General features: G+C 43.3%; 3 protein-coding genes across 3 annotated transcripts; all 3 read left to right on the plus strand.

Annotated features, from left to right (window-relative positions):
* Positions 1–450: 450 nt before the first annotated feature.
* On the plus strand, positions 451–2,279 carry LOC115927922 (vesicle-associated protein-like). Its single transcript, XM_030994542.1, has 3 exons — positions 451–814; positions 1,354–1,471; positions 1,565–2,279. Exons 1-3 carry the CDS (start codon positions 451–453, stop codon positions 2,277–2,279), a joined length of 1,197 nt encoding a protein of 398 aa, XP_030850402.1.
* A 5,539-nt stretch (positions 2,280–7,818) lies between these two features.
* LOC115928199 (vesicle-associated protein-like) lies at positions 7,819–9,415 on the plus strand. Its single transcript, XM_030995401.1, has 3 exons — positions 7,819–7,885; positions 8,151–8,265; positions 8,602–9,415. The coding sequence occupies exons 1-3, from the start codon at positions 7,819–7,821 to the stop codon at positions 9,413–9,415; spliced, it is 996 nt and encodes a 331-aa protein (XP_030851261.1).
* LOC115928573 (uncharacterized PE-PGRS family protein PE_PGRS54-like) lies at positions 9,412–17,910 on the plus strand. The gene is made up of 8 exons (XM_030996208.1): positions 9,412–10,421; positions 10,611–11,047; positions 11,107–11,577; positions 11,628–11,861; positions 11,921–13,630; positions 13,702–13,962; positions 14,001–15,503; positions 17,300–17,910. Exons 1-8 carry the CDS (start codon positions 9,412–9,414, stop codon positions 17,908–17,910), a joined length of 6,237 nt encoding a protein of 2,078 aa, XP_030852068.1.
* The last annotated feature ends 7,269 nt before the right edge of the window (positions 17,911–25,179 follow it).

Raw genomic sequence — 25,179 nt, forward strand, 5'->3', positions numbered from 1 at the left:
TTTTTCAGGCCAACATTCCGTCTGGAGCATCTGCAGGTGTTGGCGTAAGTGGGGATATGCCCTCTGCAGGTGCAAGTTTGATGTGTCTGCACCAGATGTGAAACTGAGCGTGAATGGAAATAAACACAAAAAGCGATCATCTTTCCCTAAGTTCAGAAAAAGAACTCCTGTTGAGGCGGAGTTGGATGTTGAACTTCCAAGGGGAGCAGAGACTGGTGGAGGCATAGATGTAGCAGCTGGCATCAATGGACACAAAGGACAGAAACACAGGAGGAAGAAAAATCAAGAAGCAGGAGTTAAAGTGAAAACACCATCACTTTCTGCAGGAGGAGGAGCAGACATGGATATCGACATACCTGCAGTAGAAACACCTCAGCTGGTTCTTCAGGTGGTGCTGATGTTGATGTAAATGCTTCACTCCCTTCAGCTAATGTAAATGTCAAAGCTGATATGCCAGAAGCAAAAGTACATTCTCCAAAGAAAGGTGGTTTCTTCGCCGGGATAGCCAAGTTCTTCACTGGAGATTCATCTGATTCAGATTCTGATGATGAGACCAAAAAACTCAAACAAGAGATAAATCTTCCTAAAGGAAATTTATCTGTTGAATCTCCAGGAGCTGATGTAAGAGGTGATGTGGATGCCAACCTAGACACATCAGCAAATAGCAGCGGGTTTCCAGAGGGAGGCGCAAATTTCAACATTGGTGCAAGTGGCAAAGGTTCTCCATCTAAAGGAAAGAAGGGAGGAAGGTTCAAGTTGCCCAAGCTTGGAAAGCCAAAAATAAATGGCAGCACTGATGCAGGAGTAGAAGTTTGCAAATGCTGATCTGGGAGGAGTTGTTGGATTTGATGTTGAAGCTCCAGATGTTGTGGTGAAAGCTGATGTTGACACTATGTTAAAACAAAAAAGCCAGATTTTAAATTTGGTGGCGGTGTGTATGGGATGGTGAACTTGGCACCAAAGGAGATCTTGCAGGACCAGATGTTTCCAGTCCAAAAAATGGTGTCAATGCAGATATTGATGGAGGAGTGAATGTTCCATATGCATCACCTGGTGTAAGGGGAGATATTAAGCTCCCAGCATTGGTGGAAGCATCGGAAGTGGTTTTGGCAGAAGTGGGGGACTCGGCATGAAAGGAGATACTTCATTACTGATGTCGATCTATCCGGTCCACAAATTGGTGGTGATGCACACATTGGAGAAAGAGGGAATGTACGGATGCTTCAGTGGGTATTGTGGAGATGTTAAAGTTCCTGGCATTGGTGGTGTTTCAGTGGTGACAGTGATGTGGCCATGAAAGAGGTATTTCTGGACCTGATGTTGATGTATCTGCTCCAAACTTTGGCGGTAAAGTGAATGTTCCAGATGCCTCACTGGATGTTGATGATGTGAAAGCCCCCAGCTTTGGTGGTGGTGTTGGTGGTCACATTGGACTTGGTGTCAAAGGAGGTATATCTGGACCTGATGTGATGTATCACCCCCAACCATTGCGGCAAAGGAAACATTGGAGGAAAAGTGAATGTACCAGATGCTTCACTGGATGTTGGTGATGTGATGCCCCCAGCTTTGGTGGTGGTGTTGGTGGTGACATTGGATTTGCTGCCAAAGGAGGTATATCTGGGCCTGATGTTGATGTATCACCCCCAACCATTGGCGGCAAAGGAGACATAGGAGGAAAAGGGGAAGTACCAGATGCTTCACTGGATGTTGGTGGTGATGTGAAAGCCCCCAGATTTGGTGGTGGTGTTGGTGGTGACATTGGATTTGGTGCCAAAGGAGGTATATCTGGACCTGATGTTGATGTTTCACCCCCAAGCTTTGGCGGTATAGGAAACATTGGAGGAAAAGGGAAAATACCAGATGCTTCACTTAATGTTGATGATGTGAACGCCCCCAGCTTTGGTGGTGGTGGTGGTGGTGAAAGTGGACTTGGTGTCAATGGAGGTATATCTGGACCTGATCTTAACATCGGTGATGACACAAACATTAGAGGATTGAATGTACCAGATGCCTCTGTGGGCATTGGAGGTGACGTGAAAGCGCAAGTTTTGGCGGTGGTATTGGTGTCAGTGGTAGTGGTCCAAAGGGTGGGATTTCCAGCCCTGACATTGATGTTCCTGCTCCATCGGGTAGTATTGATGTTAGTGCAGATGTGCCAGATGCAAAACTTGATCTCGGCAGCAAAAAGGACAAGGGAGGTTTCCACTTCAGACTTCCAAAGTTCAGATTTCCGTCATTTGGGTCGGGTGATGCCAAAGCAAAAGGCAATGTTTCTGTGAAGGACCAGAGGGAAGATTGAGTGTTAACTCTGACTTTGACGTTGTTGGAGATGCAGACATTGATGTCAAGGCCAAGGCCCAAATGTACAAAGTGATGTTAAAGGACCCTCTGGAAGCAAATTGGGTTCAGTTGATGTTGATGCCCCTGGTATTGGAGGTGATTCTGAGGCCAGAGTAAAATTGCCCAAGGGATCAGTTGGCATGTCTGGGTCGCTTGATGTTGATTCACCAGAGTATGAGGGAAAAGGATCAGGCAAAAAGAAGGGTTTCCAGTTTGGTTTGCCATCTTTTAACTTTGGAGGAAAGGTGCCAAAATCTGATGTTCCAGATGTGGATATCAATGCCAGTGCAGGTGTTGATGTGGAGAAACCAGACACAGATGTTGATATTAAAGTTGGAGCACCAGGAGTGGATGTGGGTTTGCCTAAAGGTGATATTAGAGCAGGAATTGGAGGCTCATTTGGAGGAGCTTCAGGGTTGGGTGGCATCAGTCCCCAGATGTTGGTGCAGATGTAAATGTTCAAAAGGGCAAAATGTCAATTGATGATCCAGATCTTGATGGAACACTTGTAGTTGATGGAAATGTCAAAGGACCAGAAGGAGCATTTGGGTTAAAGGTGGGAGTATTGATTTGCAAGGACCTGACCTGGGAGGCGTACAAAAATCAGTTGATGTTGAGGTTGAAACCCCAAAGCCTAGTGCAGGTATTGATGTTGATGTTCCAAGTGGCAAGTTGTCTGCAGGAGGTGACGTGTCTGGTTCTCTTGGTGTTGATCCACCAGTGGCAGACCTGAGCTTAAATGGAAAGGCATCTGGAAAAGTAAAAAATTCCATCTACCAAGTTTTAACCTCCAAGCTTACCCAAGTGGAAGGGCAAGGGTAAAGCTGAAGTTGACATTGACGGTCAAGACTGGATGCGAAGGTTGGAGCAGGTGGAGACATTAGTGTGAGCGGTGATGCAAATTTGCCAGATGTTGATGTGAATGCTCCTGAGGTAAAAGGGGATCTTGGAGCAGACGCTAATCTGTCTCTTGATAGCAAAGGAAAAGGGTCAAAAAAGAAAACGGGGGGCGGATTTCATTTTCCATCATTCAATTTTGGATTTTCTCCTCCAAAGCACAAGCATGGAAAGTGTCAGGAGATCTTCCAGAGGTTGATATAAAAGGTGATGCAGATGTTGCAATTTCAGGTGGAGTTGCTGAAAAAGGACATGGTGATGCTAGCTTTGGTGGAGACCTGGACGTTGGAGGAAACTTGAAAGGTCCAAAGCTGTCTGGTCCTGACATAAATGTGGATTTTGGAGGCAGTGGTGGGGGAAAAGTAGATTTGCCTGAGGGAGATGCCTCACTTGGCTTCGGCTTAAAAGGAAGAGGAGATGGGAGCAGCTCTAGTGATTCAGAATCTGATGATGGCAAGAGAGGCTTTGGCCTGAAAGGTGGTATCAAAGGCCCAAAAGTGAAAGAGGTGTGGGCGGTAAACTGAAAGGACCAGAAATTTCAGGTGATACAGACGGCCCAGATGCTGATGTGAAGGGTGGTGCTGGCATTGGTATTGGAGTTTCTGGTGGCATTGATCTCCCAAAGGAGGTGCAGATGTGGATGCAAATCTACCAAAGGGCTCTGTTGATTATGAAGGACCAGATCTTGGTGGGGTTAGCAAATCCTTGGATGTTGATGTAAAAGCCTCAAAACCTGATGCTGATGTTTCTATTGATCTTCCAAGTGGAAAGCTTTCAGTGATGCAGACATTGGAGTAGATGCAGATATTGATGCAGACATTGATCTTGGAGGCAAACATAGGGGATCTGGCAAGAAAAAGGGGAAATTCCACTTGCCCTCAATTAACATGCCCTCCATACATTTACCAAAGGGTAAAGGCAAGGGGCATGGTGATGTAGACTTGGATGGAGGACTTCAGATTGAAGGGGACATCAAAGGTCCAAAGGTGTCTGGTCCTGACATGGATGTGGATGTCAGTGGGGGAGCAGGAGGAAAAGTGGAGCTGCCTGAAGGAGGTGGCTCGATTTCTGTTGAAGGACCAAAGATTGGAGGTGGTGTAGGTGTTGATGATGATGGTAAAGCATCTAAACCAGACATTGGCCTGTCAGGTAAAGTTCCAGGTGCGTCTATTGGAGGAAGTGTTGATGGCCCTGATATAGATGTCAATTTGTCAGGCGTGGCAAGAAGAAAAAACGAAAAAGAAAACAGGTGGGGGGTTTCACATGCCGTCATTGGCTTTGGCTTTAAAGGAAAGGGAGATGACACCAGCAGCTCAAGTGATTCTGAATCAGATGATGGCAAGGCAGGCTTTGGCCTGAAAGGTGGTATCAAAGGCCCAAAAGTGAAAGGAGATGTTGGTGGAAATTGAAAGGACCAGGAATATCAGGTGACATAGACGGCCCAGATGCTGATGTGAAGGGTGGTGCTGGCATTGGTGTTGGAGTTTCTGGTGGCACTGACCTCCCCAAAGGAGGTGCAGATGTGGATGTAAATCTACCAAAGGCTCACTTGGTTTTGAAGGACCAGACCTTGGTGGGGTTAGCAAATCCTTGGATGTTGATGTTAAAGCCTCAAAACTGATGCTGATGTTTCTGTAAATCTTCCAAGTGGAAAGCTTTCAGGCGATGCAGACATTGGAATAGATGCAAATATTGATGCAGACATGATCTGGGAGGCAAACATAGGGGATCTGGCAAGAAAAAGGGGAAATTCCACATGCCCTCCATTAACATGCCCTCCATACACTTTCCAAAGGGTAAGGGCAAGGGCATGGCGATGTTGACTTGGATGGAGGCCTTCAGATTGAAGGGGACATCAAAGGTCCAAAGGTGTCTGGTCCTGACATGGATGTGGATGTCAGTGGGGGAGCAGGAGGAAAAGTGGAGCTGCCGAAGGAGATGGCTCAATTTCTGTTGAAGGGCCAAAGATTGGAGGTGGTGTAGGTGTTGATGATGTTAAAGCATCTAAACCAGACATTGGCCTGTCGGGTGAAGTTCCAGGTGCGTCTATTGGAGGAAGTGTTGATGGCCCTGATATAGATGTCAATTTGTCAAGTGGGGGCAAGAAGAAAAAAACAAAAAAGAAAGGAGGTGGAGGATTTCACATGCCATCATTTGGCTTCGGCTTTAAAGGAAAGGAGATGGAACCAGCAGCTCTAGTGATTCAGAATCTGATGATGGCAAGAGAGGCTTTGGCATGAAAGGTGGTATCAAAGGCCCAAAAGTGAAAGAGGTGTTGGCGGTAAACTGAAAGGACCAGAAATATCAGGTGACATAGACGGCCCAGATGTTGATGTGAAGGGTGGTGCTGGCATTGGTATTGGAGTTTCTGGTGGCATTGATCTCACCAAAGGAGGTGCAGATGTGGATGCAAATCTACCAAAGGGCTCTGTTGATTATGAAGTACCAGATCTTGGTGGGGTTTAGCAAATCCTTGGATGTTGATGTTAAAGCCTCAAAACCTGATGCTGATGTTTCTATTGATCTTCCAAGTGGAAAGCTTTCAGGCGATGCAGACATTGGAATAGATGCAGATATTGATGCAGACATTGATCTGGGAGGCAAACATAGGGATCTGGCAAGAAAAAGGGGAAATTCCATATGCCCTCAATTAACATGCCTTCCTTACACTTTCCAAAGGGTAAAGGCAAAGGGCATGGTGATGTTGACTTGGATGGAGGACTTCAAATTGAAGGGACATGAAAGGTCCAAAAGTGTCTGGTCCTGACATAGATGTGGATGTTAGTGGGGGTGGTAGAGGAAAAGTGGAGCTTCCTGAAGGCGATGGCTCAATTTCTGTTGAAGCCCCAAAGATTGGAGGTGGTGTAGAAGTTGATGCTGATGGTAAAGCATTTAAACCAGACATTGATTGTCAGGTAAAGGTCCAAGTGCATCGATTGGAGGAAGTGTTGATGGGGCAAGAAGAAAAACCAAAAAAGAAAGCAGGTGGAGGATTTCACATGCCGTCATTTGGCTTTGGCTTTAAAGGAAAGGGAGATGGAACCAGCAGCTCAAGTGATTCTGAATCAGATGATGGCAAGGCAGGCTTTGGCTTGAAAGGTGGTATCAAAGGCCCGAAAGTGAAAGGAGGTGTTGGTGGAAAATTGAAAGGACCAGAAATGTCAGGTGATATAGAAGGCCCAGATGCTGATGTGAAGGGTGGTGCTGACATAGGTATTGGAGTCTCTGGTGGCATTGATCTCCCCAAAGGAGATGCAGATCTGGATATGAAGCTACCAAAGGGCTCAATCGTATTGAAGGACAAATCTTGGTGGGGTTAGCAAATCCTTGGATGTTGATGTCAAAGCCTCAAAACCTGATGCTGATGTTTCTGTTGATCTTCCAAGTGGAAAGCTTTCAGGCGATGCCGACATTGGTGTAGATGCAGATATTAATGCTGACATTGGTCTGGGAGGCCAACACAGGGATCAGGCAAGAAAAGGGGGAAATTTCACATGCCCTCAATTAACATGCCCTCCATACACTTTCCAAAGGGCAAGGGCAAGGGGCATGGCGATCTTGACTTGGATGGAGGACTTCAAATTGAAGGGGACATCAAAGGTCCAAAGGTATCTGGTCCTGACGTGGATGTGGATGTCAGTGGGGGAGCAGGAGGAAAAGTGGAGCTGCCTGAAGGAGGTGCTCAATTTCTGTTGAAGGACCAAAGATTGGAGGTGGTGTAGATGTTGATGGTACAGCATCTAACCAGACATTGACATGACAGGTAAAGGTCCACATGCATCTGTTGGAGGAAGTGTTGATGGCCCTGATATAGATGTCAATTTGTCAGGCGGGGGAAAGAAGAAAAAAACAAAAAAGAAAACAGGTGGGGGATTTCACATGCCGTCATTGGCTTTGGCTTTAAAGGAAAGGGAGATGACACCAGCAGCTCAAGTGATTCTGAATCAGATGATGGCAAGGCAGGCTTTGGCATGAAAGGTGGTATCAAAGGCCCAAAAGTGAAAGGAGGTGTTGGTGGAAAATTGAAAGGACCAGAAATGTCAGGTGACATAGAAGGCCCAGATGCTGATGTGAAGGGTGGTGCTGGCATTGGTATTGGAGTTTCTGGTGGCATTGATCTCCCCAAGGAGGTGCAGATGTGGATATGAAGCTACCGAAGGGCTCAATTGGTATTGAAGGACCAGATCTTGGTGGGGTTAGCAAATCCTTGGATGTTGATGTTAAAGCCTCAAAACCTGATGCTGATGTTTCTATTGATCTTCAAGTGGAAAGCTTTCAGGCGATGCAGACATTGGAATAGATGCAGATATTGATGCAAACACTGATCTTGGAGGCAAACATAGGGATCTGGCAAGAAAAAGGGGAAATTCCACATGCCCTCAATTAACATGCCTTCATTACACTTACCAAAGGGTAAAGGCAAGGGCATGGTGATGTTGACTTGGATGGAGGACTTCAAATTGAAGGGGACATGAAAGGTCCAAAAGTGTCTGTCCTGACATAGATGTGGATGTTAGTGGGGATGGTAGAGGAAAAGTGGAGCTGCCTGAAGGCGATGGTTCATTTTCTGTTGAAGGACCAATGATTGGAGGTGGTGTAGGTGTTGATGTTGATGGTACAGCATCTAAACCAGACATTGACATGACAGGTAAAGGTCCACATGCATCTATTGGAGGAAGTGTTGATGGCCCTGATATAGATGTCAATTTGTCAGGCGGGGGCAAGAAGAAAAACAAAAAAAGAAAACAGGTGGGGGATTTCATATGCCGTCATTTGGCTTTGGCTTTAAAGGAAAGGGAGATGACACCAGCAGCTCAAGTGATTCTGAATCAGATGATGGCAAGGCAGGCTTTGGCCTGAAAGGTGGTATCAAAGGCCCAAAGTGAAAGGAGGTGTTGGTGGAAAATTGAAAGGACCAGAAATATCAGGTGACATAGACGGCCCAGATGCTGATGTGAAGGGTGGTGCTGGCATTGGTGTTGGAGTTTCTGGTGGCACTGACCTCCCAAAGGAGGTACAGATGTGGATGTAAATCTACCAAAGGGCTCAATTGGTTTTGAAGGACCAGACCTTGGTGGGGTTGGCAAATCCTTGGATGTTGATGTTAAAGCCTCAAAACCTGACGCTGATGTTTCTGTTGATCTTCCAAGTGGAAAGCTTTCAGGCGATGCAGACATTGGAATAGATGCAGATATTGATGCAGACATTGATCTGGGAGGCAAACATAGGGGATCTGGCAAGAAAAAGGGGAAATTCCACATGCCCTCACTTAATATGCCCTCCATACACTTTCCAAAGGTAAAGGCAAGGGGCATGGTGATGTTGACTTGGATGGAGGACTTCAAATTGAAGGGGACATGGAAGGTCCAAAGTGTTTGGTCCTGACATAGATGTGGATGTCAGTGGGGGAGCAGGAGGAAAGGTGGAGCTGCCTGAAGGAGATGGCTCAATTTCTGTTGAAGGGCCAAAGATTGGAGGTGGTGTTGGTGTCGAGGTTGATGGTAAAGCATCTAAACCAGACATGGACCTGTCAGGTAAAGGTCCAGATGCATCTTTTGGAGGAAGTGTTGATGCCCCTGACGTGGATGTCAATTTGTCTGTTGGGGGCAAGAAAAAAAGTCCAAAAAAGAAAGCAGGTGGAGGATTTCACTTGCCCTCATTTGGCTTTGGCTTTAAAGGAAAGGGAGATGGAACCAGCAGCTCAAGCGATTCTGAATCAGATGATGGCAAGGCAGGCTTTGGCCTGAAAGGTGGTATCAAAGGCCCAAAAGTGAAAGGAGGTGTTGGTGCAAAACTGAAAGGACCAGATATATCAGGTGACATTGACGGCCCAGATGCTGATGTGAAGGTTGGTGCTGACATAGGTATTGGAGTCTCTGGTGGCATTGATCTCCCCAAAGGAGATGCAGATGTGGATATGAAGCTACCGAAGGGCTCAATTGGTATTGAAGGACCAGATCTTGGAGGAGTGACAAAGGCTTTAGATGTTGATGTTAAGGCTTCGAAACCTGAAGGTAATGTTTCAGTTGATCTGCCGAGTGGTAAAATGTTTGTCGATAGCCCTGATGCATCTGTTGATACTGAAATTGATGGTGCAATTGGATTTGACGGAAAGGGTAAGGATCCGGAAAAAAGAAAAGGGGGTTTCACATGCCATCGTTTGGATTACCAAAGATGAAAGGAGGCAAAGGAGACTATGACCTTAGTCACAGCGGGGACATCGATGTTGGTGCAGAAGGAAAATTCAAGCCGACGGGTGGTAGTGCTGACTTGTCTCTCAATGGGGATTTTGAGCTAGCAAAACCAGAAGCTGGCATTTCGGTAGATCAACCAAGTGGACCAAAAGTCCAGACAGACTTTGATGCCACAGCTGACGCTAAACTGCACAGAGGAGATAAAAAGAGAGGTTCTGGGAAAAGGGGCAGCTTTGGCCTGCCATCTATACACTTTGGCAAGTCAAAGCATAAAGCTTCGGGAGATGTTGATGTAAACATTGATGTATCACCCCCAAAGGCATCTGGAAGTATAAACGTCAAGGGTAAAGGCAGCCCAAAGAAAAAGAAGGGCAAATTTGGATTAGGTTTAGGCGGTAAAAAGGAAGAAATGGATGTGAGTGCAGGTAGTGATATTGTTACTCCCAAAGTTGACATTGAAGCAAAGGCTGCAAAACCAAGTGGAGATATTAGTGGTGGTCACCTTGCAGGAGTTGGAGACTTCACAGTTGACCTGGATGTTGCAGCTCCCAAACTTGATGGGTCATTCTCTGGCGGTGGAGGCATTGGTGGAGATATTAATGGAGATGGAAAAATTGATGCAGATGTTACAGCACCACAACCAGATGCTTCCCTTTCTGTAGGTGGAGGAATAGACCTAAGTGCTGGAAGTGGTGAAATGGGAGAAGTTCCAGATGTTGGTTTGAATCTTGGCAAAAAGGGAAAACCTAAAAAGCCAAAAGGAAAAAAAAAGGGAGGCTTTGGTTTTGGATTTCGAGGTAAAAAGGATGGGAAATCAAGCAGCAGTTCCAGTTCTTCAGAATCAGACCATGAAGGGAAAGGGGGGTTCAAAGTCAAATTGCCCAGTTTTGGATTTTCAGGCAAGGCTAAAAGACTGGTTCTGCAGAAGGAGGAATTGACATCAGTGGTGATGTTGATGTGTCGGCACCTAAATCAGATGGTTCGCTGTCAGTAGGTGGAGGAGGAATTGGTGCTGGTGTTGGAGCCCTAGATAGAATGGAGATGGAAAAGTTGATGTTGATGTCTCAGCACCTAAACCAGATGGCTCACTGTCAGCAGGTGGATTTGGTGGGGGATTCGGAGGCCTTGGTGGAATTGGAGATGGAAAAGTTGATGTTGATGTCTCAGCACCAAAACCAGATGGCTCACTGTCAGCAGGTGGAGGAATTGGTGGGGATTTGGAGGCCTTGGTGGAATTGGAGATGGAAACGTTGATGTTGATGTCTCAGCACCTAAACCAGATGGCTCACTGTCAATAGGTGGAGGAATTGGTGGGGGATTTGGAGGCCTGGGTGGAATTGGAGATGGAAAAGTTGATGTTGATGTCTCAGCACCTAAACCAGATGGCTCACTGTCAATAGGTGGAGGAATTGGTGGGGGTTTTGGAGGCCTTGGTGGAATTGGAGATGGAAACGTTGATGTTGATGTCTCAGCTCCTAAACCAGATGGCTCACTGTCTGCAGGTGGAGGAATTGGTGGGGGATTTGGAGGTCTTGGTGGAATTGGAGATGGAAAAGTTGATGTTGATGTCTCAGCACCTAAACCAGATGGCTCACTCTCGATAGGTGGTGGAATTGGTGGGGGATTTGGAGGCCTGGTGGAATTGGAGATGGAAAAGTTGATGTTGATGTCTCAGCACCTAAACCAGATGGCTCACTGTCAGCAGGTGGAGGAATTGGTGGGGCATTTGGAGGCCTTGGTGGAATTGGAGATGGAAAAGTTGATGTTGATGTCTCAGCACCTAAACCAGATGGCTCACTGTCAGCAGGTGGAGGCCTTGGTGGGGGATTTGGAGGCCTTGGTGGAATTGGAGATGGACAAGTTGATGTTGATGTCTCAGCACCTAAACCAGATGGCTCATTGTCAGCAGGTGGAGGAATTGGTGGGGGATTTGGAGGCCTGGGTGGAATTGGAGATGGAAAAGTTGATGTTGATGTCTCAGCACCTAAACCAGATGGCTCACTGTCAATAGGTGGAGGCCTTGGTGGTGGATTTGGAGGCCTTGGTGGAATCGGAGATGGAAAAGTTGATGTTGATGTCTCAGCTCCTAAACCAGATGGCTCACTGTCAGCAGGTGGAGGAATTGGTGGGGGATTTGGAGGCCTTGGTGGAATTGGAGATGGAAAGTTGATGTTGATGTCTCAGCACCTAAACCAGATGGCTCACTGTCAATAGGTGGAGGCCTTGGTGGGGGATTTGGAGGCCTTGGTGGAATTGGAGATGGAAAAGTTGATGTTGATGTCTCAGCTCCTAAACCAGATGGCTCACTGTCAGCAGGTGGAGGAATTGGTGGGGGATTTGGAGGCCTTGGTGGAATTGGAGATGGAAAAGTTGATGTTGATGTCTCAGCACCTAAACCAGATGGCTCACTGTCAATAGGTGGAGGCCTTGGTGGGGATTTGGAGGCCTTGGTGGAATTGGAGATGGAAAAGTTGATGTTGATGTCTCAGCACCTAAACCAGATGGCTCACTGTCAGCAGGTGGGGGATTTGGAGGCCTTGGTGGAATTGGAGATGGAAAAGTTGATGTTGATGTCTCAGCTCCTAAACCAGATGGCTCACTGTCAATAGGTGGAGGAATTGGTGGGGGATTTGGAGGTCTTGGTGGAATTGGAGATGGAAAAGTTGATGTTGATGTCTCAGCTCCTAAACCAGATGGCTCACTGTCAGCAGGTGGAGGAATTGGTGGGGGATTTGGAGGCTTTGGTGGAATTGGAGATGGAAAAGTGGATGTTGATGTCTCAGCACCTAAACCAGATAGCTCACTGTCAATAGGTGGAGGAATTGGTGGGGCATTTGGAGGCCTTGGTGGAATTGGAGATGGAAAAGTTGATGTTGATGTCTCAGCACCTAAACCAGATGGCTCACTGTCAGCAGGTGGAGGAATTGGTGGGGGATTTGGAGGCCTTGGTGGGGGATTTGGAGGCCTTGGTGGAATTGGAGATGGAAAAGTTGATGTTGATGTCTCAGCACCTAAACCAGATGGCTCCCTGTCAGCAGGTGGAGGAATTGGTGGGGTATTGGGAGGCCTTGGTGGGGGATTTGGAGGCCTTGGTGGAATTGGAGATGGAAAAGTTGATGTTGATGTCTCAGCACCTAAACCAGATGGCTCACTGTCAGCAGGTGGAGGAATTGGTGGGGGATTTGGAGGCCTTGGTGATATTGGAGATGGAAAAGTTGATGTTGATGTCTCAGCACCTAAACCAGATGGCTCACTGTCAGCAGGTGGAGGAATTGGTGGGGGATTTGGAGGCCTTGGTGGAATTGGAGGCCTTGGTGGAATTGGAGATGGAAAAGTTGATGTTGATGTCTCAGCACCTAAACCAGATGGCTCACTGTCAGCAGGTGGAGGAATCGGTGGGGGATTTGGAGGCCTTGGTGGAATTGGAGATGGAAAAGTTGATGTTGATGTCTCAGCACCTAAACCAGATGGCTCACTGTCAGCAGGTGGTGGAATTGGTGGGGGATTTGGAGGCCTTGGTGGAATTGGAGATGGAAAAGTTGATGTTGATGTCTCAGCTCCTAAACCAGATGGCTCACTGTCAATAGGTGGAGGAATTGGTGGGGGATTTGGAGGTCTTGGTGGAATTGGAGATGGAAAAGTTGATGTTGATGTCTCAGCTCCTAAACCAGATGGCTCACTGTCAATAGGTGGAGGAATTGGTGGGGGATTTGGAGGCCTTGGTGGAATTGGAGATGGAAAAGTTGATGTTGATGTCTCAGCACCTAAACCAGATGGCTCACTGTCAGCAGGTGGAGGATTTGGTGGGGGATTTGGAGGCCTTGGTGGAATTGGAGATGGAAAAGTTGATGTTGATGTCTCAGCACCTAAACCAGATGGTTCACTGCCAGCAGGTGGAGGAATCGGTGGGGGATTTGGAGGCCTTGGTGGAATTGGAGATGGAAAAGTTGATGTTGATGTCTCAGCTCCTAAACCAGATGGCTCACTGTCAATAGGTGGAGGAATTGATGGGGGATTTGGAGGCCTTGGTGGAATTGGAGATGGAAAAGTTGATGTTGATGTCTCAGCACCTAAACCAGATGGCTCACTGTCAGCAGGTGGAGGATTTGGTGGAGGATTTGGAGGCCTTGGTGGAATTGGAGATGGAAAAGTTGATGTTGATGTCTCAGCACCTAAACCAGATGGCTCACTGTCAGCAGGTGGAGAATCGGTGGGGGATTTGGAGGCCTTGGTGGAATTGGAGATGGAAAAGTTGATGTTGATGTCTCAGCACCTAAACCAGATGGCTCACTGTCAGCAGGTGGAGGAATCGGTGGGGGATTTGGAGGCCTTGGTGGAATTGGAGATGGAAAAGTTGATGTTGATGTCTCAGCACCTAAACCAGATGGTTCACTGTCAATAGGTGGAGGAATTGGTGGGGGATTGGGAGGCCTTGGTGGAATTGGAGATGGAAAAGTTGATGTTGATGTCTCGGCACCTAAACCAGATGGTTCACTGTCAATAGGTGGAGGAATTGGTGGGGGATTTGGAGGTCTTGGTGGAATTGGAGATACAAAGTTGATGTTACAGCACCCAACCCAGAAGGTTCTCTCTCTGTTAGTGGTCCTGATGTAAGTGGAGATGGCATTAGTGGCAATTTTGGTGGAGGCATTGGTGATGGTGCAGGTGGTAGCTTTGGGGGTGGAGATATTGACATTGAAACTAAAGCACCAAAACCAGATGGCTCATTTTCTGTAGGTGGAGGTCTGGCCTTGGCTGGTGAGGGATTTGGTAAAGATTTTGGAGGTGACCTAGATATGGTTACACCTAAGGTTGATGACAGCGTAAAAGCAGTCAAACCAAAAGCCAACGCATCAGCTGGAGGTTTTGTTGGCAGAGGCCTTGGAGGTGGTATTGCTGGAGGCTTTGATGGCATCGGAGATGGAAAAATTGATGTGGATACTGCAATACCCAAACCAGATACCTCATTCTCTGCAGGTGGAGGGATTGATGTAGGCCTTGGCTTTAGTGGAGACCACAAGGGAGATATTGGTGGAATCGGAAATGGAAAATTTGATGTCAGTGGGGAGTTTGGCAGCGATGATATTAAGCCTGAAGTTGACATGAATGTCAAAGCAGCTAAACCAGAGGGTTCATTAAGTGGAGAGATCGGTGGCATTTTGACTGGTGGCCCTGATATTGGCAGTGGTCTCGGAGCAGATGTTGACATTGATGTTGGTACAACAAAACCCGACATGTCAATGGGCGGCCTGGATGGAATTGGAATGGGAGGCACAGCTGGCGATATTAGTGGTGATGTTGGTGTTGGCTTATCTGGTGGAGCCAAATTGGGCCTACCTGAAGTAACAGGTTCTGCTAGTACTAAAACTGATGGTAAAAAGCGGAAGAAAAGAGGAAAAGGAAAGAAGAAAAAGGATCATGAGGGATCATCAGTCGATGGTGCTGTTTCAGTAGATGTACCAAGTGCAGACATCGGAGTAGTGGGCGGGGATGGTGGAGAAGTTGACGTTGACAAAGCTGCTTCTGGAGGACTTTCTGTTAAACTGCCAGAAATGTCGGGCTCATTAGCAGGCAAAGCTGACGTTGATGTTAAAACAGAATCAAAGGCTCGTCCAAAGAAGAAAAAGAAGGAAAAGAAAGGATTCTTTGGGTCAATAGGCCTGTCCAGAGATTCTACTTCTAGCTCCAGCTCTAGCTCCAGTTCATCTTCTGACTCTGATGAAGGTATTGGCTCCAGAATAATGTCAACATTTGGATTTGGCAAAAAAGACTCCAGTGACTCTGATAACCCCAATTCAAATAACAACAACAATACGCAGACTGATGGTACACAAACAATTGAAACAAGACACGACGACATGGAACTCAATGTGAACAATAATGCAAATGGAGATGATGCTGATGATTCAGCTGCATATGCCAAAGAACATTCCCACTCCAAAGGAAAGAAGTCTTTGGGGAAGTTTTTCAGCCGCAAAGGTCGACAAACCATTGTTCAAATACCAGACGAAGACACTGCTGATGAAGTAGGACTCCATGGAGTAGACAGTTTGCACTCCAGTAGATCTGATGGTGAGTAAAGTTTAACAATGGGACAAATTAGTAAAGACATTTGCAAAATGCTAAAACTGAATGTATGCCATTAACCTGGTGCATTTTAAGGAACTTTGCAGCTTTATTCTTAATAGCATGTAGATTTATTCAGCTGGAGCATACAGCATTTTCTTTACTGAGGGAACAAGTGTAACAAATAATTTGCATAATTATATAGCTTGCAATGTTTTTGTAGTTTGTGCTTTTTTTTATTTTGCAATCAACTGCATAAAAGGTAGTTATTCTGACTTCAAAAGGTTGTCTTGGTGATCAAGATAGGAAGTCATTTGTTATCTCACATAAGTTTAATCATTCCGACAATTTAAAAACAAACTCCCAACTTTAACATTCACAATACCTTTTTCCTCTGATCTGTTTTTGCAAATTGTAATATTTAAATGAAGCTGATGAAAATAATACTATGTTAGGCAAAGTGCTAACATAATAGTTGGTCATCAGTGTTAGAAGTTTTCAAGATTGCTCTATCTCAAGATTTTAAGATTCCATGTGTAAAAAATATGAGACTGAGAACAAAAAGTGATTGCATGTTGACGTCAAATGAAATGGGATAGTGAGATTTACAGTTTTTCATTCAAATGATTCCTTCTATGATTTCTTGATTTTGTGCTACTAGGAACACAAGTAGCATAGATTCACACGATAACCCTATGCAGCTTTTAAAGGTCGAAAGGTATGAACAGTAATTCCTCAATGGTGTTTTGCCCTGCATGCATTGCTGAGTTTGCTGATAAAACAACTATTTGTGCCTTCTCCAAATGGTGCACACTAATAACCAGCATTTAAATCAACTTGGACTTAAGGTCAGTCTATCATTTGATCACACAGTACTTATCAGTCATTTTGGAGAAGGGATAAAAAGTTGTTTTTTAAGAAAAACTCAACAATCCACTTTTGCTTTGATTTGCTGTTCTTGCACATTACATTTTGCTGTGAAAAAAAATCCCTTTCAGAAGCTGTGTGATTGCATGATTTCTGTTAAATGTTATCACTTGCATGATCTGCTGTTACTATGCAATTTAGATAAACCTGCTTGCTTTTATGTTTTTCTTGCATATTCTATCACTACTCACTGAAACAGTAAATGACGTTAACCGCATGCCGTCCAACAGGAGTGACAGTCTGCATGCACGTCACACACAACAGAAAACACTGTCAAAATCTGAGAGCCAGAGGGAGGGCAAGGTGGGAACATTAGGCAAGCTGTTCGGGAAGAAAAGACAAAGAAAGGCACAGAAATGCTACAAGAAACCAAGGATATGTCTCCACCAATAAGAGTCGGTAGATATGAAAGTGTCTCGGCGGAAAGTACTGGCAGTGTAGATATGTCTGTTAGCAGTAGCAGTCCTGTAACATACTCCCCTGCAGAATTTCTGCCAAGGCCTAGGGCTTCCGTTGATAGTACATCTTCAACTTCTTCAAAGTCTACCAAAAAACGGGCAGCTCCACCCCCACAATCTTAAAAGTTGCACCTCAAGAACATTTATTCAAAGGTAGTGTCCCTGGGTCTCCAGGATCGGAATATTCTTTGAAATCATTTTCATCTTCATCTTCAATAGGAACACCTCCAACCCACTGTAGAAAAGTTTTTGCTCCCACCCTACCAATTCAATCATTCGACAAAAGGTATAGTGCTGTTTCACTTCCAGATATGCACTCCCACAGACAAGAGTCTCATATCAGAGCTGCTTCATTGGAAGTACCTAAGGGTCCACTATTATCCCAGATGTCTAACCGTTCCACTTCTGGCCTTTTAGCTGAGCATGGAATCATGTATTCAAGTATTGAAGACCTAGGCACAATAGCAGAAGCTGTTAAGGTGTTGCCACTTCCACAAGGGGCTCCCCCTCCTAAACCAAAGCGTTCGGCATCGCCCAGTATTCTAGAAGAAGAGGTGGATGAAAAGGAGTCTCTTTTCTGGGTTGAAGAGATTGTAGATAAATATTGTGTAAATACTGTGCAGGAAACATCAATTTCAAACCAATCCCTGCCAGAGACTGCAACCTTATCCAACCAAAGGTCTGATTCAAAACAATCCAACAAAACCTGTGAAGAAAATCTTGGAAATTCTGAGAAGCAGTTTGAACTGTCATTGACGGAGGAAGAACAGATGACAAAGTTTAAGCAAATTTATCTGTTTGATTCAGACTTCATGTTTGCACCACACATGCAAACTGCAGAATCGCAGTATGACATTGAAGTGGCTTGCGATAACAAGTCTTCAGAAAACATCCAACTCCAAAGTCAACGTGCAACCAGTGTTCCTAGTTTAGCACCTAGTGATCCACAAGCAAGCATTTCTGCCTCAGACACCAAGCCTTTGCAGACGAAGCCTAACAATCTGCTTGTGAAGAGGCACCAATTTTAGAGGATTCAGATAAAGCACAAAAATCTGACAGTGATTCCATGAGTGCTCCTGAAAACTCAGCAACTATAAAACCCCAAAACAGTTGTGTGGAAGAAAAGCAACTATTGTACACACAGCACACAAATACAGATTTCTCTTCGTGCAAAGAAGATGCAGCCATCCCTGATTTTTCAATAGTGAGACGAATGGCGAAAGAGGCTATTTCATCAAATCATGAAAGGTCATCTGAAATTAAGGCACTCCTTAAAAAATCCATGGCAAGAATGATGGGAGTTGATCTTCCTGTCAAGTCAATTTCTATAACACATTCAGAGAAAAAGACTGATGGAGATGAATGTAAAGAAGACTTTGACAGTTGCAGTGGATCAACTAGGAAGGAAATGGGACATACTATATCATTTGTAGATATGGACAAAGTAGCAGTTGAGAATTTGTCATCTGCAGAGGAGCATTCTCATGACTGCAAAAAAGTCTCTTCAGAAAATACCCAAACCCCAGTGGACCACAATTTGAAAAGAAGTCGGGAAAAACAAAAGATTGATACAGATTCTGATGGAATAAGGATGTCTTTGGTAGCAGGAGATACAGCAGTAGTTGCAGAACAGCATGAAACAATGCAGAAGGACCCCAATCAAAGGAAGGCTTCCTCAAGAATTTTGGTCAGTGAATATGTGCCAGTTGATTCTTTAGGAATTGGATTGACCACTCCTAAAATGAAAGGTATCCAAGAAACAGTTTTTGCTGAAAAATGTGTAGATCAAAATGCCAATACAGAAAAAGTGCCCAAAATAGAAACGGACAGTAAGCCTTTAACAAGGTCAAATTCCTTACATCATAATGGTAATAATTCAGTATCTAAAACATTTCGTGCTTTGTCACGGTCCAAATCATTGGTGCAGAAGAGTGGAACGAAGCAATACACAGAGATGAACCAGATGGGGAACACCAAGAAAAGCACTTTGAATTTGAAAGAGCAGAGCCTAAAGATGAACTTGAAAAACTAGCTTCCTTGAGTGTTGTGAAAGCAGTACGGAAAAGATTTGGTGGTGTAATGTCCAAGGAAAATAATCAGAACCCATCAGATAAGCCAAGAAAACAAGTTCCGGAAAATAAAACAGCACAAATCTCAGGTGGTTCAGATAAGGAAATCCTCAAGTTCCTCAAAGCCCAGACTAAATTAAGGAGAGTTAATCCTTCTGGCAAGATATCGGTCTCGGAGCAGACAATGAACAAAGTGCCAGTGGAAAGGTCCAAACAGGTGCAAGCTGAACCAAAGTTTGTTTGTTCAACTGATTCAGATGACAAAGAAAGCCCAGAGTTTGTAAAAGTACAAACTAAATTGAGGAAAGTTACTCCTCCTGATAAGATTGCAATCACAGAGCAGGACCAAATGATGAGTCAACCCCCAGTGAAAGCACTGAATCCATACAAATCTCACCAAAGCCAACAAAGCCCAACCAATCAACAGTAAATCAAGCATCCCCAACTTTTGCAGGTGTTGGACGAGTAATGTATCAGAGTAAAGCATTGACATGGAGGAAGTCCACAGATAGGGCACCCCCAAAAAGGAAGAGGTACCAGTCAAAAAGAATGCAGAAGATGATAGTTTCCCAATAATTGAAAGTGTAAGTTCCTGGAAGGAGAAGCGAGCGAGGAAAAAGAGTTCAGTTGTGGATGATTATGAAGTAACAGGGAAAATTGTGAAAGAGAACAAGATAAGCCTGTGCAGGGGGAGTCAGTTGTCAAGATACACAAGTTGTTCAGCATGTCAAGGTTGAAGATAAAGACATGCATGTCCTTGAGAAAACACAAATGATGCCACGGATGCTAGAATTACAAGATCCAAGTCGGAACTGCAAGCAGAAGGAACACAAAAAGGAAACAATGGATGTTGATTTAGTCATAAGGAAATCTACATTGGAACGGTCAGGTGAAAATCCTATTGAAGAATCACCATCAGCAATCATTTCAACTGAGCTTACAGCAGAGCAGAATAAATACAACAAAACTGAGGTACCAGACAGCGGTATGCAATCTATATTTGAAGAGGAACACAAAATTTGTTCACAGGGAACCAAAGAAAAAGAGACCTCTAAGCAAGAAACTGAAGTTGGAGATGAGGAAGCACACATGAGACGGCATAAAGAAGTCCGTGAAAGAACCAGAACTATTCTTGCTAAAATGAAGGCTGCGAAAGCATTCCAAGCATCATTCACAAGTGCTCAGACATTCAGTGATGATACGAGAGTACAGCGAAGAGGATTTGAAGAGTCATCTAAAATCCGAGAACACAGACGTCATTCAAAATCCACACCAAACATTGACAAGAGTTGGGAAATATTTGAATTGTTGCCTAATAAATCTGATATCCAGCATGCAGTCCAATCAGTTTCCCAGGGCAGCTTGAATGAAGGACTTGTAATGAAAAATGAAGATGAAAAAAACAAATTCAACTTGGATAAAACAGTGAAGCAATCTCCAGTTCAGCAAAGAGTTATTCGAAAGGTTAAACGGAAAACACATGTTCGAAGACCGGTCAGTGGGGATCTTGACAGGCATTCAGAAAGTTCATCGGAAGGCCTCTCTGAAGATGAAACTCTGAGAAGACAGAACATCAGTGGTCGTTTAGATTCTGGTTTTTCTGATATTGCATCCCACTCTGAGATTGACAGATGTATCCTTCCACAAAAAAGCCATCCCAGAAAAAATGGGGCAAAACTGAAGCAGTTAAGCCCACGAACCAGTCCAAAAATGCACCAAAAGATTGCGTCAGTTGCTGAATTGTCTCATAAACCAGTCACTGATGCTTCTCCCAGTACCAAAAATGTAACAACGCTAGATACTGCAGAGCTGCAAAGGATTATCATACAGCAACAGGAAGAAATGCGACTTCTTCGTCAACAGATGCAAGCGTCTCAGTTGCAGGCCGCTCAGATGCAGCCCGCTCAGATGCAGCAAGCTCAATTGCAGGCCTCTCAGATGCAGGCCTCTCAGTTGCAGGCCGCTCAGATGCAGGCCTCTCAGTTGCATGCATCTCAGTTACAGGCTACTCAGATACATGCCTCTCAGTTGCAGGCCTCTCAGTTGCAGGCCGCTCAGTTGCAGGCCTCTCAGTTACAGGCCACTCAGATACATGCCTCACAAATGCAGCCTTCTCTCTTCCTAATACCAGCCAGTCCCAACCTGAAATGTAGGGTCAATGAGCGCAGCAACAGCCCCTCATGTTCCCTCCATGCCCTTCATGTACTCTCAGCCTAATATGATGATGTCAGCTGTGCAGCAGCCAATGTACTATTTACCACATGGGATGCAACCCTCTGGGGCGGGGATGCAAGGTCCTGGTGTGCAGATGCCAGGGGTTCTTCCACTGGGCAACTTCTCATCCTTTGCGCCTTTTCCTGTACAGGGGATGTTACCGATGCAGACACAACTGCCACCTATGGGTATGCAAGTACAAGGTAGTGTGACACAGTACCCCACCACAAGCCACTTGCCGACAATGACCACAGCCGGGGGATCCTTTGGCAGTACCTTAGGTATGCCTGAGCAGAAACACAGCGAGTAGTGATGCCTTAGTACCACCAATGTCATCAGCAAAAAAGTGAGTGCGGTTGCCTGCAAATATACTTTGATCCCAATTTAACAAATACCCACATGTACTAAACTCTTTTGCGCATGATCCCATCCTTCAAAACGCACGTGCACTTCCCTACTTTATTTGTTTGGTTTTGTAGTTCAGTTTTGAAAAGGAACTTCTTCACTGCTATGTCAACTTGTTTGATTCGTAAAATTATGAAAAAGTAATTTTGCTTTGTACATTCGCCAGGTAGAAACTATGGCTGTTGTAGCAAACATTAGTGAGTTTAAATAGGTGTTAATAATGGTAATTAAAACTTATAACTTCTAGTTATCTATTACTTGTTCATGGTTTAATAATAAAAATGCATCTCCAGTTTCCATGTTCAGGTATCTATTACAGTAATCTTTGTAAAACAAGTAATATTCCCATAACCCACCAACACATCACTTAAAAAGCTAAAATTGTGCACCATATCAGGCTTGTGATGGCAGTTAATATTTTTTCTACAAGACATCCTTATGAAAACATTTTCTGAATGTCACGTTTTGTTATGTGTTCATATTTAATCAGATAATTTATGATTTCTAAATATTAGGTAATTGTAATGCTAGTTATTGTTATGTAATTGTGACCTTTTTTTGTGCGTTACCTTCAATTCTTTGTCTTTGGAAAGGATCTTGATATTGTTGAAAAAAAAATGTATTTTGAATTGAAGAATTTGTTAACATTTTAATAAGAAATTCACAATGTAAAAGCTGTAATTTACTCTTTGGGTTTTTTTTCGGTGTGATAAACCCCAGGCAGAGATCACCACTATAGCTGCTTTATGAATCAAGGGACACTTGAGGCTTTTGGATTTGTGTGCTGAAATGCTTGCGATATCTATTGTTCATTCAACTTGCACAGCTGGATAAAGTACTTTGTCCAAGATATAAAGCCAAATTGAGAAATCAGAAATGGTGGAAAATAATGTGGGATATCAGCATATGGTAGTGTTTGAAAAAGTTATAGAAGGGAAACTTGCCTAAGTAATTCATGACCAGTTGTCTGTTTGGCTTCAGCTCAAGGTTCATTGTTGAATCACATGGTGTACCGTAAATCATTTTTAACAATCTAAAAGGCTGTTATTGAAAAAACTTCCATGGCAATGTGTGTTTCTTTTCTGATGACAATCTATCACTGTTGCACCTAATAGTTTGGTAACTTTCAACTAAGAGGTGAAGTTAAAACCTTTGTTGGCTAACTGAATGGATATATTTTGGTACAATTCTTGTCAGAAATTGCTATCAAGGCATGTTTCATTATTCATATAATTATGTATCTTGAAAAGAATTTCTTGTGTACATCATGCTAACCTATAACTTCATTACGCTGCAAAATGTTCAGCCTTTATGAATTAAAAAATGTTACATGTACCTCAATATAAAAAAATTCAACTAAAATGCTTGGTGTTGGTTTCCTATGAGAATTTTATACTTTATTGCAATTTTGACAAAAATTAACTTTAATTTTGAATTTGAACTCAAATGAAACTGCAACCAGGAACAGCTATTTCATTTTAAAGATTTGAAAGCTAACTATATTTTGATTTTCAGCTTAAAATGTATCACAAAATTGACTTGTTAACAAGAGAACGATTTGTAAGGAATTACATATAAGGACACTTTCAGGTGCAAAGCAGATAACCCATGCCTTGTAAATAATGAAATTTGTTCAAAACCAAATAATTGAACAAACTTGTATGTATGTAGTGTTTGTCAAGTTGGTGAAATGTACAGGTTCAAATTTTGAATGCGCTGGCTGACTCATTAGTACTAAACCCTTTGTATATTCATAATTTTTTATACATTGCTACCTTTTACCAGTAGTGTCTATGTACGGTATAAATATCTATCCACTGTCTTGTAACCTTATTATACCTGCCACTTACAAAATTGCAATATTGTGTATCGTAAAATTCCTTCCATGTTTAACATTTATATAACTAAGTTGGTAGGATATCAGTAACCTGTCGTAGTCTTAAGGTGTAGGTCTAGCTTTCAAAACTATATTTTCACATTAATATTGGAACGTAGAGTGAGCTGCGTAATGACTGTTACAGGTCATCTAACCACTTGTAAATGGCTCCCTGTGATGATCATGCATAGATGACAGTGTCCTAGAAAATATGTTGAAGTAATGACTTAAGAGTTTTTGTGTAATTGTATTTAGACATTTATCGTATTGAGTAGAGTTAACGTTTTGTTACATTTTCACTAAAAACACTAATAAGGTAATTTACAGGGCCTATATAGATTTATATGAAATGCACAAAAATCTGAAAAGATTAGCAAATAGGATTCCACCTTCTGTGCCTTAACAGCAAAAGTAAGGAATTTCGGAGAATGATTTTTTAATAATTATAAGCCGGTGGTTAGTATTGCAACACTGTAATTTATATCTTTAAAAATGATCGCTTGAAAATTGTAGATCTGCTAGTGATGGGAGTAACATCTTTTGAAAGGCCCCACCCTAAGCAAAACCTGACATTAACAGTGTCTACAATTGCAGCTATGAAACCAATCTTTCTGACAATTGCACCTTTATTGTGTCAGTTTCAATACTAACCACTCAGTGAGCATTGCGTTCAAGCAGTACAAAATGCCTGATGCTTGTATATCTGTGCTTCCAGATTAAAAAGTAAAGCTTTTCACAGTGCCTTGTATATAAAACAAAAAACTGTTTATTTTTGGTGTAGACATTGGTTTAGTCATTATGTCTTGCACTGGATGAATGGATTTGATAATTATTTTTCTTTAAACGTTTGTGGGTTCTTTGCAAATAAAACATAACATGAAATGAAATACTGTTTCCCATTTTAGTATTCTGTCAACTGGACATGTTAAATTGTACATGTACATGTATTGATATTTGACAAGTCACCATAAATGTGTAATTTATGCAAATAACGAATAACTTTCAAAAGCTTCATTGACACACCGCACAAGTAGCATCACGTGGAACACGTCTACTATCAACCATTTAAAGTTAAATAAACAGTTTCATATTTAATGAAAATTAAAAGGTAAAAATGCAATGCAAAATGAACAGTTTTACAGATGGGTACTGTAAATAAAATAAAATTTAAAAAAATTGGTTTATATAGAAACATTCTGATTTAAATTTTAAAAATCCAATTTTTGTTGATTAAAAAAAAAATAATAATTTTAACCAAGCTACAAATGTTATCACCAAGCTACGTACATAAACATGCTTTATGACCATTATTATTTATCATAAAATAGGGTAGTGAAATATCCATGGTAATCATGTGGTCATGCATCACTAAGGTCCATTGTCTTGACAATTGTATGATGTGAAAACATCATGTATGATGGTTGGGATGAAACATTATGAGCACATGCAGACTTTAGATTAGGCCAAAAAAAAAGTCTCCGGTTTCTGGTATGGAGCTTGCCCAAAAAGTGGTGCGGCGACGCGACTTTTTTTTTTTTTTTTTTTACCTGATTTTTTGCTTCAAATGTCGCTGATGACTGCAAATGGTGCCCGACTAAACTTAGTGCAAATATATGGGAGTCCAGACAGGCCACATAAAGCTTATTCTCGACCATAACCCAATCTAAAAATTGTTGCAGCAGCAGGATTCCAGTCAAACCAGTGAGTTTTGGCGGTTTTGAGACATCATTTTT

The sequence above is a fragment of the Strongylocentrotus purpuratus genome, unplaced genomic scaffold, assembly GCF_000002235.5.
Source record: "Strongylocentrotus purpuratus isolate Spur 01 unplaced genomic scaffold, Spur_5.0 spur5_contig_113, whole genome shotgun sequence".
Taxonomy (NCBI): Eukaryota; Metazoa; Echinodermata; class Echinoidea; order Camarodonta; family Strongylocentrotidae; genus Strongylocentrotus; species Strongylocentrotus purpuratus.

Coding starts and splice junctions, on each gene's coding strand:
- LOC115928199 (XM_030995401.1), top strand. CDS start 7,819: ATGATTGGAGGTGGTGTAGGTGTTGATGTTGATGGTACAGCATCTAAA. Junction 7,886..8,150: donor ACCAGACATTGACATGACAG/GTAAAGGTCCAC, acceptor GAAAATTGAAAG/GACCAGAAATATCAGGTGAC. Junction 8,266..8,601: donor AAGGAGGTACAGATGTGGAT/GTAAATCTACCA, acceptor GGGACATGGAAG/GTCCAAAGTGTTTGGTCCTG.
- LOC115927922 (XM_030994542.1), top strand. CDS start 451: ATGCCAGAAGCAAAAGTACATTCTCCAAAGAAAGGTGGTTTCTTCGCC. Junction 815..1,353: donor TGATGCAGGAGTAGAAGTTT/GCAAATGCTGAT, acceptor TTGGCGGTAAAG/TGAATGTTCCAGATGCCTCA. Junction 1,472..1,564: donor ATATCTGGACCTGATGTGAT/GTATCACCCCCA, acceptor TGATGCCCCCAG/CTTTGGTGGTGGTGTTGGTG.
- LOC115928573 (XM_030996208.1), top strand. CDS start 9,412: ATGAAAGGAGGCAAAGGAGACTATGACCTTAGTCACAGCGGGGACATC. Junction 10,422..10,610: donor AATCAGATGGTTCGCTGTCA/GTAGGTGGAGGA, acceptor CACCAAAACCAG/ATGGCTCACTGTCAGCAGGT. Junction 11,048..11,106: donor CTCGATAGGTGGTGGAATTG/GTGGGGGATTTG, acceptor TTGATGTCTCAG/CACCTAAACCAGATGGCTCA.